Source organism: Nicrophorus vespilloides, unplaced genomic scaffold (assembly GCF_001412225.1).
Source record: "Nicrophorus vespilloides isolate i.1.1-1 unplaced genomic scaffold, Nicve_v1.0, whole genome shotgun sequence".
NCBI classification, from domain to species: Eukaryota; Metazoa; Arthropoda; class Insecta; order Coleoptera; family Silphidae; genus Nicrophorus; species Nicrophorus vespilloides.
This window is the reverse complement of record NW_017097773.1, coordinates 103,611-117,686: the sequence shown is the minus strand read 5'-3', so window position 1 is coordinate 117,686 and position 14,076 is coordinate 103,611. Positions and strand designations below refer to the sequence as shown.

The following is a 14,076-nucleotide window of genomic DNA, read 5'->3' as shown; positions in this document are numbered from 1 at the left end:
ACACGGAATGGGTGGGTGATTTTTAATTTATTTATGCGAAGCCCTCTCCCGTCCATAAATTATGCAATCATCGATTTTTAATTAAAGGCTGAAAAATACGACGGCGGCACTTCGTTTCTTCCATTTTTTATTGGATATTTGCATGTGCGAAGCGCACCGACGCTGACGATCAGGGATGTGGATAGTAGGTTAGATGCTAGATTAGTTAATATAAATTGTCCTTCATTCATATTTATATATTATACATTATCTGCGTGGCAATCTGAAACGCCATTGTGACATGGAACGTTACTTTCCTTTAATGCAGCTTCGGAATTTCGGTTGAAAAATAAAACATTTATTGTATTCCCATAAAAATAACAAACTCACAAATAAATACGATACTCCTCTACCACTCGTAGTATTACGAAACTAAAAGACGCCATTGTAATAGTCGTCGGTCTCTTGCTGCGGACTGTAGTAGTTGCTAGGTGTCAGCAACTCTTGAATCCTTCTAATCACCGATGACTTACTGTATTGATTGTACCAGGAATCCCAAAACTGCGACGCTGCAGGCGGTCCGTAGGTAATGCTAATATTTTCATTACCGTTTGATGGACCATAACCTGGATGGTTATTAGCTGGAGGACCATACGCGTTATTGGTATTGTTCGGAGATGCTGTCGTTGTAGTATTTGGTTGCATTGTTGTCGTGCTGGAATCAGTAGTTGTAGTAGTAGTCATTGCGGTTGTGGTTGTAGTTGCGCTCTGTCTAAACGTACGATCTTGTGGCCTATCTAACATTGCATAATCTTGGTCATACTCATCGGCATCATCATCGTAATACGCTGGTTTAGTCGTTCTTCTGTTAATTCTATTGATTCTAGTAGTCTTCATGCGATTGGGAAGTTGCACCAGATAATCTTCCTCTTCGTAACTTGTAGTTGTTGTGCGTCTCTTAGAAGGCACGCGCAATAACGGATTCTTTCTAATTAGTTTAACTGTACTGTAATCATAATCTTCATAATACTCAGGTTCTGGCGTTGTAGTTCTGTATTGGCCAATTCTGGAGTTCACCCTGGAAGGTTGTCTGCGCCTCGCTGGGGTGGTGCGACGTTTCGGTTTTGGGGCTTCCTGATACTCATCGATGTATTCACTATATTCGCTCGGTCTTTGTCTTCTCCTATTTACATTAGTTCCGGCGGTCTCTAACTCATCCTGGTACTGCTCCTCTTGAGGATCTTCGGTGGTCGTGGTTAGGAAATGATTTTCGCTAATATTCTGATTCATGATCAAATCCACTAGTAAAGAATCGTTTAGTTTTATGTTTTCCGACCCTTCGATAAACTCTTCTTCTTCTTCTTCTTCCTGAGCTGGCGGGAAATTGTTTATGTTTTGTGTATACTTATTGGTGTTATCCTCGTACGTCTCGCCATCAGGGTTGTAACCAGGTGTATCGTGTATATGAATTATTTGCTGTTGGTTTAGAGGTGTACTTTGAGCGGGTCTGAAAACCAGCGGATCAATGGGGTAGAGAAGAGGTTGAGGATAATATCCAATAATCGGTCTGTAGGGAAACCATGGTGCTTGAGATTTGCCCTGGGCCAACTTGCTGAGGATGCTAGCGGCCAAGATCAAGTTCAGAAGCGGACTCGTCGTCTGGAAGGTGCGCGAAATTCGGGCTAGAATACTTTGGCTTTAAAATTCTTTTCAAAGTATTAGACGTATTAGGTGTACTTACTATCGGTGGTATTGAGAGGATCCATTGCACTCGATGGTTTACGGACTAATGGTAAATTGGAAAAGAGGAAAGTGCTTTTATAATACGGGTCTTTTGCAAGTACCCTTATAATAATTATCGTCCTAGAGAAAATAATAATAATTTAAAACATGCAATGTTTGGTAATCTGTAACTTTTTTTCATTTAAAAAAGAATACGCCGAAGCGCGCGACATCTATTGGTGAAGAGTTACATCCGCTTAGGCCACTAAGCGGATCGATTTTTACCAAGGACTACTAGTGTCCTCTACTTACAACTACTATAATTATAGCTATTTTGGTATCTATGTACCAGTCTATGATGCGTACTTTATAGACAACATGTTTTTAATTATGTGGATACTGTTTTACCTAGACATTTTAAACGTATCAGTTATTTTTATTGTATATAAAATGTCTAGGGAATGTTTGATCATGGTAATTATCTTAGTTCATACATCTAATCCTATTTACTTAAACATCAAATAATCTCAAAGAAAGTATGATCTAGTTGTTTTCTTGTTTCCGCTTCGTTGTGATCTGTTTGTTGTCGTATAAATCCAGGTTACGACCCAAGTACCAGACCACCGCATCGGTGGCAACGCCAAGCGCAGTTAATACTGTTGATTATACAATTAATAACATTACTTTCCAACATGATTAAGAACTATACTTATTGCAGTTGAATTCAAGTAAACTCGCATCTTCCTGCGGTCGTACGTGTAGCAATTGCCGCGCTTCCCACAATAGTCGTTCCAGATAGTACAGCTGGAGTCGATAATGATGCCATAAATGATGGGACCTGGTATTAGAGCGAAAAGACTGATCATCCACAGCGCGAGTCCTTGAGCGAAAGATTTGTCCTTTATGTGGACGCTCCTAAATAACAATATTATCGAGTTGCGGAAATTAAGTTAACTTTAAATTCAATACCTGTAATTTACAAGAAGATTTCCTATGCGACCTGAGCTACCCATGAAGTTGATCACAAAAGAGATCAAGACGAACATCAGAAAGTAGTAGTAACAATCGGTCAGGCAAGGACCGTCCTTAAGGAGTTTATCAGGCCCCGCGCAAGCACAACCTGTGAACAGCTGAATAATAATTTTAATTGTATATCCTTAATACAGCTTTGGTATTGGAAAAATACTTTGTTCTCAGAAACGTTTCCACAGCCGGCGTGGCAAGGTGAGAAGTACGTGGTTTGTCCTACCGAGTCGCAGACTGGTGAATATTTGATGTTGTTGCAGGAGCAATTTGCGTTGCAAACTGCATTCAGCTCGAAACTAGAATTAAGATGATTAAACTTCTATGCTTCCATTGTTGTTAACAAACGTACATCTTCGGATTATTCGAGAACGAATGAACTTCCGTTATGGGGCAATCCAATTGAATGAAGATCAATTGGCCGATTATAAAGACAATGCCCACGACGACGTTCCAACCGAGCAAGTAGACTGGGCCAGGCCTGTACTTGGTGATCAGATAGCCGGAAATCAAGAAACCCGCCACCATTCCAACTAGCATACTGGGACCTAGAAAATTCGTTGGGACCTATGTATAAAATAACTTAAATTCTATTTACCAGTGATAACTGTGTAAGTAGCAGATTCCTGAAACTGCACTTCGAGGTACTTGCTGATGTAGGTGATGTAGCCGCTGGCGCCGAGGATGTAAAACACGGCGGATAAGTTGTTGTACATCAACAATTTATTCTTCAGTAGCCGCTTGAGCGCGACCGGAAAATCTGCAAGGATTAGATGTTAGAAAGGGGAAAAAAATAATACTTCAATTAATAATGCAACCCTTAAGCTTCGGTATCTCCGGTGTCGTCGCTTCGGCCAGAAATCCGTTCTGCTCCTCCGGATACAAGTGTTTGGTTTCGGCGGCAGGTAAGTATTGTGGAAACATCGCAACGAGGAACGAAAATACAAACATAATAGAACCCAGGAGAATCCAACCAAGCCACCAAGCGCCCAACCATCGTGGATCTTTTTTGTCAATTAGTGGCACTTTGGTTGGATCGATATAGACGTTTAGACATATATAGGCTAGCACAAAACCCACTGCTGGTCCCAAGGTTCTTAACGCTAAAGTCCATCCTGCAACACGAAAAAAAATCAATCCCGTTCTGCGAAATAAATTGGTTTTTTTACCAAGGAGTATTGGCGTTTCCGTCTTGCTGGTATTGTCGTCCAGGTAGGTCTGGCCGAGAGAAAAGTATAGTGTATTCCCGATACCTAATATGAATTGAGAGAAAAAGACGAGAACTAGAGGGATGATTGAGAAATCACCGCTGCGATCTTGCACGTTGCAGTCGACACTTTTTTCTTCGGAACGGCAGATTTGATCCTCGAAGCTTCTTGAGGTGTTTAAGGTGGTTTGTTTGAAGTTATCGTTTTTCGATTGTGCTGTGAGCGATAGGGCGTCAGCTCCTGGACCGTAGATCAGGTGGGGTAATGCCACTATGAAACAAGATAGAGCGGAAAAGGCCACCCCCCAGGCAATCCATCGAGGACGGTTCCGATGCGCTCCGTGATACGATAGTATCAGAGATAACAGTATTTGGCTAATCTCGTTTCCAGTCAGTATAATACCTTTTTTTTTTTTCATATATAAGACTTCTGTTTTAATATTTTTTCTTGTTTTAATTTAAGCATGTTACCTGTCGTTTTGCTGGGTATCTTGAACCGCTTTTCCATGGTGGTGAGGGTGACGACTAGGTAGACAAATGCCATCGCCTGGATGGTCCCCAATAGACCGTAGACGGCCATGAAGCTCTTCACCGTGGCGAATTTCCTTAGCCACTTCGGTCGGAACAAACTGATGCCGCAGCTCTGGTCCATTTTCGGGTTCGGCTTCTAAGATCCGTGTCTATTCACTAGCTACGTTGCTCCAGTTGTAGTCCACGCAGAGCTAAGTAATAATCATCTAACACACATACAGAGAGATTAGTCAATTTAGGTAGTTAAGGAAGCTATTTTATTGTTGCCCCGTTGATGCACTACGCCAGACTCGACTCGCATTCACATAATTCATCGATATCCTATCGCAAAGCAAATTCGAGTCGAATCTCAAGAAGATTGTTTTTCCCTCAAGCACCTGATAGTGTAAATAAACAAATTGAGAAAGAGCAAAAAAAAATAAATAAAATTACAAAGATAAATTATTAAAAATTATGAAAGAAGGATGGAAAGTATTTCAATTTACGCGCGTTTTTCGCGCTCTTAATCGGAGCGCCAGATAAGATAGCGCATTTAGAAATACCGCGAGTATGGATGGATTTTTCACACAAAACCATGATCCATCCTACGCGTCTGATGCGTTCTGATTCGAACGCGAATCGCGCTTTCTCGGCGCCGGCCAACATAAACACAGGACTCGAGGATGACTTCGACTGCGGACTCAAGGTGCTGCCGTGCATCGGCGAGAAGATGGGGTTGAAGAAGTTTGCCAATGTCGGGGTGTTCATCTTCCTCTCGGCGATGCTGGGACTCCTGCAGGCCATCGCATTCGCCTACTTCAAAGGCACCGCCAGCGTCTGGTCCAGGCAGTACAATTTCAACAACGAAGTTACAGGTGATCCTTTTTCATTCGAATCTTATCGACCAAATTTCGCCACTGATTAAATCTGTCGCTACTTACGAGAGAACTGATTTTATAATTGCAAGATAGTGTAATTGTTTGATGATCTCATTCGATGTTCCGTCCACATTCTCTTACCGTATTAAGTTACCTCGATTAGCCTTTACAATCTTTAAAGAATTGAGTTTAAGAACAACACATGTGTCATTGCTAATCATATTTATTGTTTCTTCAAAACAATAATAATAATTAATTTCATTCATTTTTAACACAATTGACAAATCTTACAATTAACTTTAGTTATTCTATACATTTTTTTATTAGTATAATATAATTGTTTACATTTCAATTCAGTTTCTGGTGTTCGACTTTTAAATAGTTTAAATTAATTTTTTACATAAAAAATAATCCAGTAAATCTATTATAGGTTACTGAAATGTGAATACATTTATTTCGAGCTCTAATTTTTCATTTTTTTCAACTTTGAACGCGAATTACACTTTGATTAAAATGTTACATATATGTTCAAATTTCAGACATTTAGCTTATCTTTACTAAATGTTTTCTATTGTAACGTACTAAATCTGTCCATATCTATAAAATAATAATTGTACTATACCAGAAATAGTAATAGTAACTATGAATATTTCATCATTATCATTTCAAATCAAATTTATAATTATATAAATATGACGTTTGCATTTACCTCATATATTTAATTAAAAGTAATTAATACTATTAAATATTAATGACGCAGGTAATAATATCCATTTGTACATACAATATTGATTATTACATTTACACATTTACTAATGATTTAAAAATTCCTTAACAAATACTAGAAAAAATTTAGAAAATTATAAAATGTTATACAATGTGTTTTTTCTAATTGTTAATTGTATTTGTATAGTGTATGATTACGCAACAATTATTTTTTGTTATTAACAGTGATTCAGTAAAGTGCATTTCACAGGCTAGTTCATCCATAATTCTAGTATGATTATCACATCGGACTACTGATCTCTTATAACTATTATATGCATACTGGCTTCCTCTGCTATATACAATATTATTAGTTTACGCAAGGTTTCCAGGACTACGGCTTAACGCTGTAGTTATATATAAACACTGGCTTTGTACACGTGTATAAACGTATATTGGCGTATACGAATATTCTTACAACAATGTAAATAAAAAAATTGCATAACACGAACAAATAAAAATACTGGCTGTTGTAATTCAAAGTACTGACTGAAAATGTGTTAGATAATTCTTGTAGTACATATTCAATCAAATAATTAAGTGAATACTTTTTCCTTTCTGTACCTGCGTCTCTTGGTACTGAGCCGCATGCGGCTCTAACTGTATTGAAATTGGCTCTTTGCTCCAAAAAGGTTGCTTAGTATAGTGTAAATCAGTTATTTCCTTCATTAGCAAATGCTTTTTTTACTTATATTAAAAATTGTTCATTTTTATTTCTACGATTTTTGTTTTTTTTTTCTACAGTTCTACAGGATAATATTGACAGATTGTATGTATATAAGGCTACGGTATAAATCAATTAACTAATTTTAAAAAAAATAAAGAAAAGCTGATGATTGCATTGTATAAGAGGATTTTTTTTGTAGGAATCATATGTAGACACAGATGCTTGTAAAAAGCAGTCAGTAGATTGTAGCAATTTATTTAAAAGGAAGGTAGAAAAACGTTAATTACGATTGTTTTTTTTAATGGTCCAAGCTGCTCGGGGACGGCACAACAAAGGGAAGCTTAATACTTTCAAATAGCATAAAGAACTGCAGTTCGGAGATTATGTGACAGGCGACTTTTTCAATTTAGATGCCGATTTAATTACTACACTTTTTTTGCACAAATTATTGTAGAATGTTTATGGATGTTTACGTAACTGGCCCATTCAATTTGCTGATGCATGTATCTTCTAGTTATTTTAATATATCATTTATGTGTTTTTTTCGGGATTTTTTTTCCCGGGAAAATTAATCAATGCAACTAATTCTGGTGTTTATCTTTAATAGATTTGATTAGATTTTAATTGTGTTGAAAAGGAAAATTATTTGTTCGTGAAATAATTGAAATCCAATGTTTGCGTTAAGTGAAATCTGAGTTGCTTAACTATAAAGTGCTTTTATTTAAGCGAAAATAAATGTTTTCTCAATAAAAACGTATTATTTTTTGGCTCCAAACAATAGGCAATTGAGTACTTGAAATAAAAATGTAATCACTGATATTAATGTCACCTATATTTGTAGATTTGAGACACACATATGGATATGATAACCTTCAATTAATGTTCCAAAATAATTAGAAACTTATTTAATATTATATACATTTGTATACATTTTCATTTAGGTTTGTGTATTACGTTTATTCATTGCGTGGTTAAGTAAGTTGTCACCAATTTGTAAATAAATATAAGTAAATTACGTAATACAAAATATTATTTTTTTATTGAAATGTGATAAATTTTGGGCATTCCATGATACCATTAAAAAAATCTATACTAATTGATATTATCAAGGAAAGATAATAAAATGTACTCGTCAGCATTCTCACAATTATCAACAATTAAAAAAATCATTCTTGTAAAATAAATTATTAAATTTTAATTTTATGAAGTGTCAACCTCAATTAATTATACATAGACTTACGTTAAGAGAATGTACGTTAACCGGATGGTGAGTTTCTATGTAATTGCATCTACTGCATTTTTTTTATACAAATATGTCTCTTCATTCGCACGGACATATTAAATTCTAATTGTATATACAATCAATCATCAACCTCAATTAAAAAATATAATATGCATACGTTAAGGAAATGTATTGATAAAAATCTGTCTCTTAATTTATAGTATAATTGTATATATAATGGATTGTCAACTTTAATTAACGGACATAATGCAAGCATTTCAATTTTTTGATAGAAACGTGTCTCTTCATTCACACAGACGTATAAGTTGGTCATATATTAATAATTTGTCACTATTTGAAATTATCACAATAATCACTATTATATTAAATTTGATAATAAAAGTAGTGTTTTTATTATTACTGATAAGCATCTCAATATGCGCATTCCAACAACACACGAAAATGTCGACAAATATAACAATTGACAATGTGTAAGTTTATATAATGCTTATCTTATGATAAGTTTCCCCAAAATGCAATTGCAAATATCAAATGTAATCAGTTTCGTACAACTATGTAATCATAATATTTATTGATAAAATGCAGTTAACATACGTTTTTACTCATATAGATGTGTATGTACCAAGTTTATTTATAGATTTACCGCAAAAAGTAAAGTACGGTCAACCCTTGAATTCGATACTTCAAACTCATATAGAAGTCTGAAGTTGTTTAATTTGACAAATTTTCCAATTGAAGTATCCATAATATCCATGTATCTCAAAACTTAATTAAAAAAACTGTAATGATAAAATTGTTCCTAGTTACATGTTACAAAACACTCACAGAATCATATTGCGCAATCCATATCAAAACAATAATATTATTATCCGTTAGATTTTGTATATGTCAAGGTTTACGATTTACTACTATCGCGTAAATTAATTAGTTAGAATCCGATTATAATAATGTATATTGATTACATAATACATGTGATGTCACTATCGTTTCCAGTTGTAATTTACCATTATAATTTTATTTTTTTAAATTCTTTCCGTTTTTGATGAAATTATGTTTATTTTTATATCATAATAGGCTTAGATGTATAGCATTCTATTAATTTTTATCTCGAATTGATTTATTGTACACACTTCAGTACGTTCGTATGAAGGTTGAATACGTTTATGCGGAAAATGGTAAAGATATAAATCCGTAGTCGTTATGTATGTTAATATTACAAATTGTGCCTTTTTTCCAGAACAGACAAATTTTCTGAATCACAAGAAAATTTAACATTTTACATACGTTATATTATCGAATTTATAGCATCTAGCACAGGGGTCGGAAACGTACGGCTTTTTAAATGAATAATTGCGAATCTTTTCGTTATTAAACAATCTATTAGTTCTGTTGGTCAACACGCTCATCACTGCGTGCAGTTTCTTATTTATCTTCCTAACAAAGTAAATAAATCGTACGTTCGTATGAACTTCGAGTACGTTAATGCGTGTAAACCAAAATATATTGATTTGTTGTCTATGTTTATTAGAAAATGAAATAATATATTTATTTAATGAAATTCTTAAAATAATAGAAAAATAAGTAACATTGTACGTTGCAAAATTAGAGGAATTATGTTTAACTACCAAGGACTTTTCAGCGCTTAAATATATAGTCTTTAATTCTTTACTTTAGTAATTACGATTTCTATTACCTACTTCAGTCAATTGATGTTTCCCCTGAAAATGCTTTTGTCATTTAGAATTGATCCATTGTTAACTAAACTTTTCATTACGTGAAGGGGTGTAAATTTCTTAAGTTAACCGCACAATGACCACCACGCACGACACCGACGGTTGCCACTAAGGGCGCAACAGGTTACCTTTATCCAGGCATTATCTTTATGCCCTTAAACAGCGCTGTTGAATACACTAGTGGCATGCATTTACCAGATTCTGTTTACCGCTTTCCGGATTAATGTCAAAATAAATATCACTTAACGTAAATACGTACATTTGATAATATGATTATTTATAGTCCGTAATAACGTACAAATATTCGTACGAACGTACACTGATAAAAGTTATTTTCTGTATTTTTTTTTCTTCTTCTAAAACTCAATTTATATGATTGAAATAAAATTGAAATATGTTTAAAGTGCACGTTCGTGAATTAACGTTTACATTAACATTCGCTTAACGTACTGCATTTTATGTATGATATTTGTACGTAAATCCTTTTTGGTATTTTTAAATTTCGACTTTTTAAGATATTATATAATACGTTTCATATGTAATATATATGGTAGGTACATTTGAAAAGAAACTGCACTGTGTGTCGGCTTACGGCTGTAAAAGCTTTGCTGAAGCATTTAGTTTCGGATTTGCAGAGAAAAATCGCTAGCAGAAAGCAAGTGGCGATATTCAATAAGCTAATCCTCTATTGAATATACCCGATACATGAGAGATTACACTATCCTGAATGGCGAAAGCCTCGTCACTTTATCGTAAACCGCAAACGTTTGAATTTTATATTCTAACTTTACATTCCGCATTTCTCTAATTCGTTCAGTGAAACTGAAAATGCACAGTTTTACACAATCGATTCAATACAACAACAAAAACGATACTTGTACAGATTATTGATTAAATATCAATTTTTATACATATTATTTAGTATATTTATTATAATATTTATTAAATAATAATTTTTAATCTTAATACTTTCACAATAACAATGCTTCATTCTACCTATTATTTTTTTTTATTATATTTACTATTCAATAAATTGTATTTGCTTAAAGCTGTTAATAAATAAAATTAATTAGATAATTAATAAAAAAAGAAATATTTTTTGTGTAATGAAGTTTTTTTTTTGCAGATTGGCTCATTTATTCGTGTGACGTTTTCGGTGGCGCTTTTTCGTTATTGATTAGTTATTGGGGCAACCGAATTCACAGAGCATCCTGGTTGGGTGCGCTGTCTATATTCCATGCCATCTCTGCGGCGACGTTAATCATCCCCGAGCTGTACCACCCCGGAACCGCGGAAAATCCGAACGTTACGCAAGGTAGATACGACGAATTTAGTATACACGACTTTACTGAACTTTGTATTCCAGTTGCCCTGGAGAGCGGATTCTGTGTGAAGAATAGCCACCAAAATCAATTGGCCATTGATCAGGATGGAAGCATGTACATAGCTTTAGTGCTGATCTGCATTTACCAGATGCTTCAGTCCTTCACGACGGTATCATTCCTAACCCATGGCATTACATATATCGACGATCATATAGGAGATCTAAATAAGAGTCCCATCATCATTTGTAATAACCATAGCAATATTACATCAACTCAACTATTATTATATTTTTTTTTTGTTAAGGTATTCTTTTATTAGCGTACGAAATCGGAAAACCGATTGGTTCATATTTGACTTGGGTCCCAATTGTTTTTAATCAAAAATTGTTTGTATCTTTTGGTAAGTAATAAAATTATATTTTCAATTTTTTTTATTACACTTTTTATTACTTGCAGCTTGGTTAAACGTTGTGATTTTGATGTTTATCGTGGGATTTTTCATCACTTTGTTTCCACGAAAATTGCCCTGCAATATTATTAAAAAGGCGGCATCTACAATTCTCGATCAAACCAATAATAGTGAAGGGTCTAATAATATTCCTCAAATAGACACAGGTTGAGTTTGGATTGTTTGAAATATTTTATATGATGGTTTTGATTTTTAGGTTTTCTGGCGACATTCAGGAGGGTTTTCATCAATAGAATTGTGATTCTCAACGCTATCGCTGCAACTCTTATGAGTATAGCTATTACAAATTTTTCACTGTTGAGTAATGAATTTTTCCGAACTCGTTTCGTTGATACCTCTTCGACGAGAGATTATAGGAGTACTTTAGCAACAGGAATGAATCCAGGTCTCATCATGCAACCGATTACTAGTTCAGTTGTAATGATGTCTGGTTTCATCATCAGTAAATTCAAACCTGGAGCCACGTATTTAGCCACGTGGAATGTGGCCATCTACATTTTGATTGCAATGTCTTTTGGTAGCTACGGATTCTTGAATTGCGAAGAGGACGTATTCAACGATTACAATCGTCTTCAGACTTATTGCAACAATGGATGCAACTGCAATACCAGGGTGTTTTCTCCCGTCTGCGCCGGAAATAAGACCTACTTTTCGCCCTGCTGGGCCGGATGTCCAGATAAAGTTTGTATACACATCAAGAAATATTTCATCAAATCAAAATTTCTTATTATGTTCTCATTTGTTTTGTTTACTTTCTTCTCATCTTATATTATAATTTTTCATTTACTAAAATGTTACTTTCAATATATTTCATGATTTTAATAGCTTGAAAAAGTATTGAAGCATACTTTAAATCTGCTAATGACAACCTATAATCTAAATCAATGATGGGAAAAGTAGAGGTTCTATTCAAACATAGAAATGTTCAATTTCAATGTTTAAAAAACAATCATTTATGGATTTATATATTTACAGTGTGGTCACATAAGCATTTACATTATTATCTCTTGGTGGTCTAGTATAGAGACCGTGTTAGAGGGTCTATCAATATTTATTGTACAAACGTGACGTGAGCTTGTTATCCGCGTTCAGTCTGTTTACATAATAGCCTATTGCTATTACAAGTAGAATCTGCTTTCGAGAACGATGTAATTTTGAACATTATATGAATAGCATCAATATTGTTTACATGACAATTATAGTAAATTTATAATAATAAAAAAATAGACTAAAAATTGGATTGCGTCTTATAATTCATTATATTTTTTTTGCATCAAGTTTCATCCTTCGTCCTGTATCTAATAATTTTATAATTTATATTGTACAATGACTTAGTTTCATATAATAACTTGTTTAAATCATATAATATAAATATTCTATGAATTAGATGCAGAGAACTAAAAATTTATGAAATATATAGGTGTTTCATAGAATATCTACATTTTAACATTAAATTATGAAAAAATGTTTTTTTTTTCTCACAACTGTGACTTTTACTTTATTATTTGTTTTATATTTTCAAATTACTTTAAGTACGTACTTTTACAGATTGTATTTTTATTTTATTCATTTCAGACATTCACAGGATGTTCGTGCTCGAATTTACCAATTAGTGAGGGTTCCTGCAATGCGGAAAAGTGCGCTTACATAAAGATATTCGCTCAATCGAGCGCCGTCCTAACCGACGGTTTATTGAGCAGCGGTATCATAACCCATTTGCTAATTACTCTGAGGGCAATTCCTGAAACAGATAAGGCCCTGGCCTTGGGGCTCCATTACACTTTCATTAAGCTGCTGCCTTATGTGCCATTTAAAATATTTTACAACTTGGTTAAAGGTAATTAATAAAGCTTGCTGAGGTTGAGGGATGAGGGATGAGGGTAGATTGAATTCAAACAATGTTTTAGATTCTTTGTGCCTGACTAGCGATAATGACGAGTGCCATTTCTACCGGGATTCCTTCCCGACGGTGCTGAGTTCAGTGACCTTAACGCTGATGATCCTTGCGGCGGCCGTTGCTTTAACTCTAGTATTCTTCGTCAAGGATCTTTCTCTTTACGAGGTGCCGGAAAAGGAGATGAAACCTATACCATTGGATCGCATCGACGAGCAGAACGAAGGTGAAGGAGATCCGATGATGCGACGCGGCATGAATTCTAGTGGAGGCACTCTTTACTCGGAGAGCGATATAGACCGAGGTCTCAGGGAGACGGAGTTTTGAGGCGATTGTATAAGAAAATCAAAATCAAAGTATTAATATATGTATTTTTTAAGTTTATTTCGATGATCATTTTGTGAGATTCTCAAGTTCCGTTTCCACGACCGTCTCAGGTTTCGCGTTCTCAACCTCTTTGACGTCATCGTCAAAAATCTTCAGGTCTCTTACGAGATACCAGACGACGAGATCAAAGAAAGTGCCTATCGTAACGAAAAACGCTGCAGTGTAGTTCATCGTGTATCGCAGTGACTTTCCGTTGTACAGCCAACAATTACCGTTCCCCTTGCAAGTTTTTCCCCATAGCAAGCACGTTTTATCTGTAACGACAACAACAAAA

General features: G+C 34.8%; 4 protein-coding genes across 7 annotated transcripts in view; 1 reads left to right on the top strand and 3 right to left on the bottom strand.

The window, feature by feature from the left end:
• Nucleotides 1-216: 216 nt before the first annotated feature.
• Nucleotides 217-1,798, bottom strand: LOC108560954 (general transcriptional corepressor trfA-like). The gene is made up of 2 exons (XM_017918693.1): nucleotides 1,721-1,798; nucleotides 217-1,661 (listed from the first exon to the last, which is right to left on the bottom strand). The coding sequence occupies exons 1-2, from the start codon at nucleotides 1,743-1,745 to the stop codon at nucleotides 412-414; spliced, it is 1,275 nt and encodes a 424-aa protein (XP_017774182.1). The 5' UTR covers nucleotides 1,746-1,798; the 3' UTR covers nucleotides 217-411.
• Nucleotides 1,799-1,930: 132 nt separating this feature from the next.
• On the bottom strand, nucleotides 1,931-4,671 carry LOC108560952 (solute carrier organic anion transporter family member 4C1). Its single transcript, XM_017918688.1, has 9 exons — nucleotides 4,403-4,671; nucleotides 3,894-4,334; nucleotides 3,543-3,839; nucleotides 3,323-3,484; nucleotides 3,077-3,272; nucleotides 2,888-3,023; nucleotides 2,671-2,831; nucleotides 2,411-2,616; nucleotides 1,931-2,357 (listed from the first exon to the last, which is right to left on the bottom strand). The coding sequence occupies exons 1-9, from the start codon at nucleotides 4,581-4,583 to the stop codon at nucleotides 2,245-2,247; spliced, it is 1,893 nt and encodes a 630-aa protein (XP_017774177.1). The 5' UTR covers nucleotides 4,584-4,671; the 3' UTR covers nucleotides 1,931-2,244.
• A 79-nt stretch (nucleotides 4,672-4,750) lies between these two features.
• LOC108560950 (solute carrier organic anion transporter family member 2A1-like) lies at nucleotides 4,751-13,778 on the top strand. The gene is made up of 8 exons (XM_017918684.1): nucleotides 4,751-5,316; nucleotides 10,854-11,042; nucleotides 11,094-11,297; nucleotides 11,357-11,452; nucleotides 11,509-11,667; nucleotides 11,718-12,202; nucleotides 13,097-13,358; nucleotides 13,429-13,778. Exons 1-8 carry the CDS (start codon nucleotides 5,016-5,018, stop codon nucleotides 13,740-13,742), a joined length of 2,010 nt encoding a protein of 669 aa, XP_017774173.1. The 5' UTR covers nucleotides 4,751-5,015; the 3' UTR covers nucleotides 13,743-13,778.
• LOC108560949 (solute carrier organic anion transporter family member 5A1-like) overlaps nucleotides 13,767-14,076 on the bottom strand; it is a 101,565-nt gene continuing 101,255 nt past the window's right edge. For all 4 annotated transcript variants that reach the window (XM_017918682.1, XM_017918683.1, XM_017918680.1 and 1 more), the window contains one exon: nucleotides 13,767-14,056. In XM_017918682.1, the coding sequence (XP_017774171.1) occupies nucleotides 13,809-14,056 (248 nt within the window). In that variant the 3' untranslated portion in view covers nucleotides 13,767-13,808. The remainder of the gene's footprint in view (nucleotides 14,057-14,076) is intronic.

Coding starts and splice junctions, on each gene's coding strand:
- LOC108560952 (XM_017918688.1), bottom strand. CDS start 4,583: ATGGACCAGAGCTGCGGCATCAGTTTGTTCCGACCGAAGTGGCTAAGG. Junction 4,335..4,402: donor GATACCCAGCAAAACGACAG/GTAACATGCTTA, acceptor AAAAAAAAAAAG/GTATTATACTGACTGGAAAC. Junction 3,024..3,076: donor TTCTCGAATAATCCGAAGAT/GTACGTTTGTTA, acceptor TCTTAATTCTAG/TTTCGAGCTGAATGCAGTTT.
- LOC108560954 (XM_017918693.1), bottom strand. CDS start 1,745: ATGGATCCTCTCAATACCACCGATA. Junction 1,662..1,720: donor TCCTCTCAATACCACCGATA/GTAAGTACACCT, acceptor AAAGTATTCTAG/CCCGAATTTCGCGCACCTTC.
- LOC108560950 (XM_017918684.1), top strand. CDS start 5,016: ATGGATTTTTCACACAAAACCATGATCCATCCTACGCGTCTGATGCGT. Junction 11,668..11,717: donor TATTCCTCAAATAGACACAG/GTTGAGTTTGGA, acceptor TTTGATTTTTAG/GTTTTCTGGCGACATTCAGG. Junction 13,359..13,428: donor ATTTTACAACTTGGTTAAAG/GTAATTAATAAA, acceptor ACAATGTTTTAG/ATTCTTTGTGCCTGACTAGC.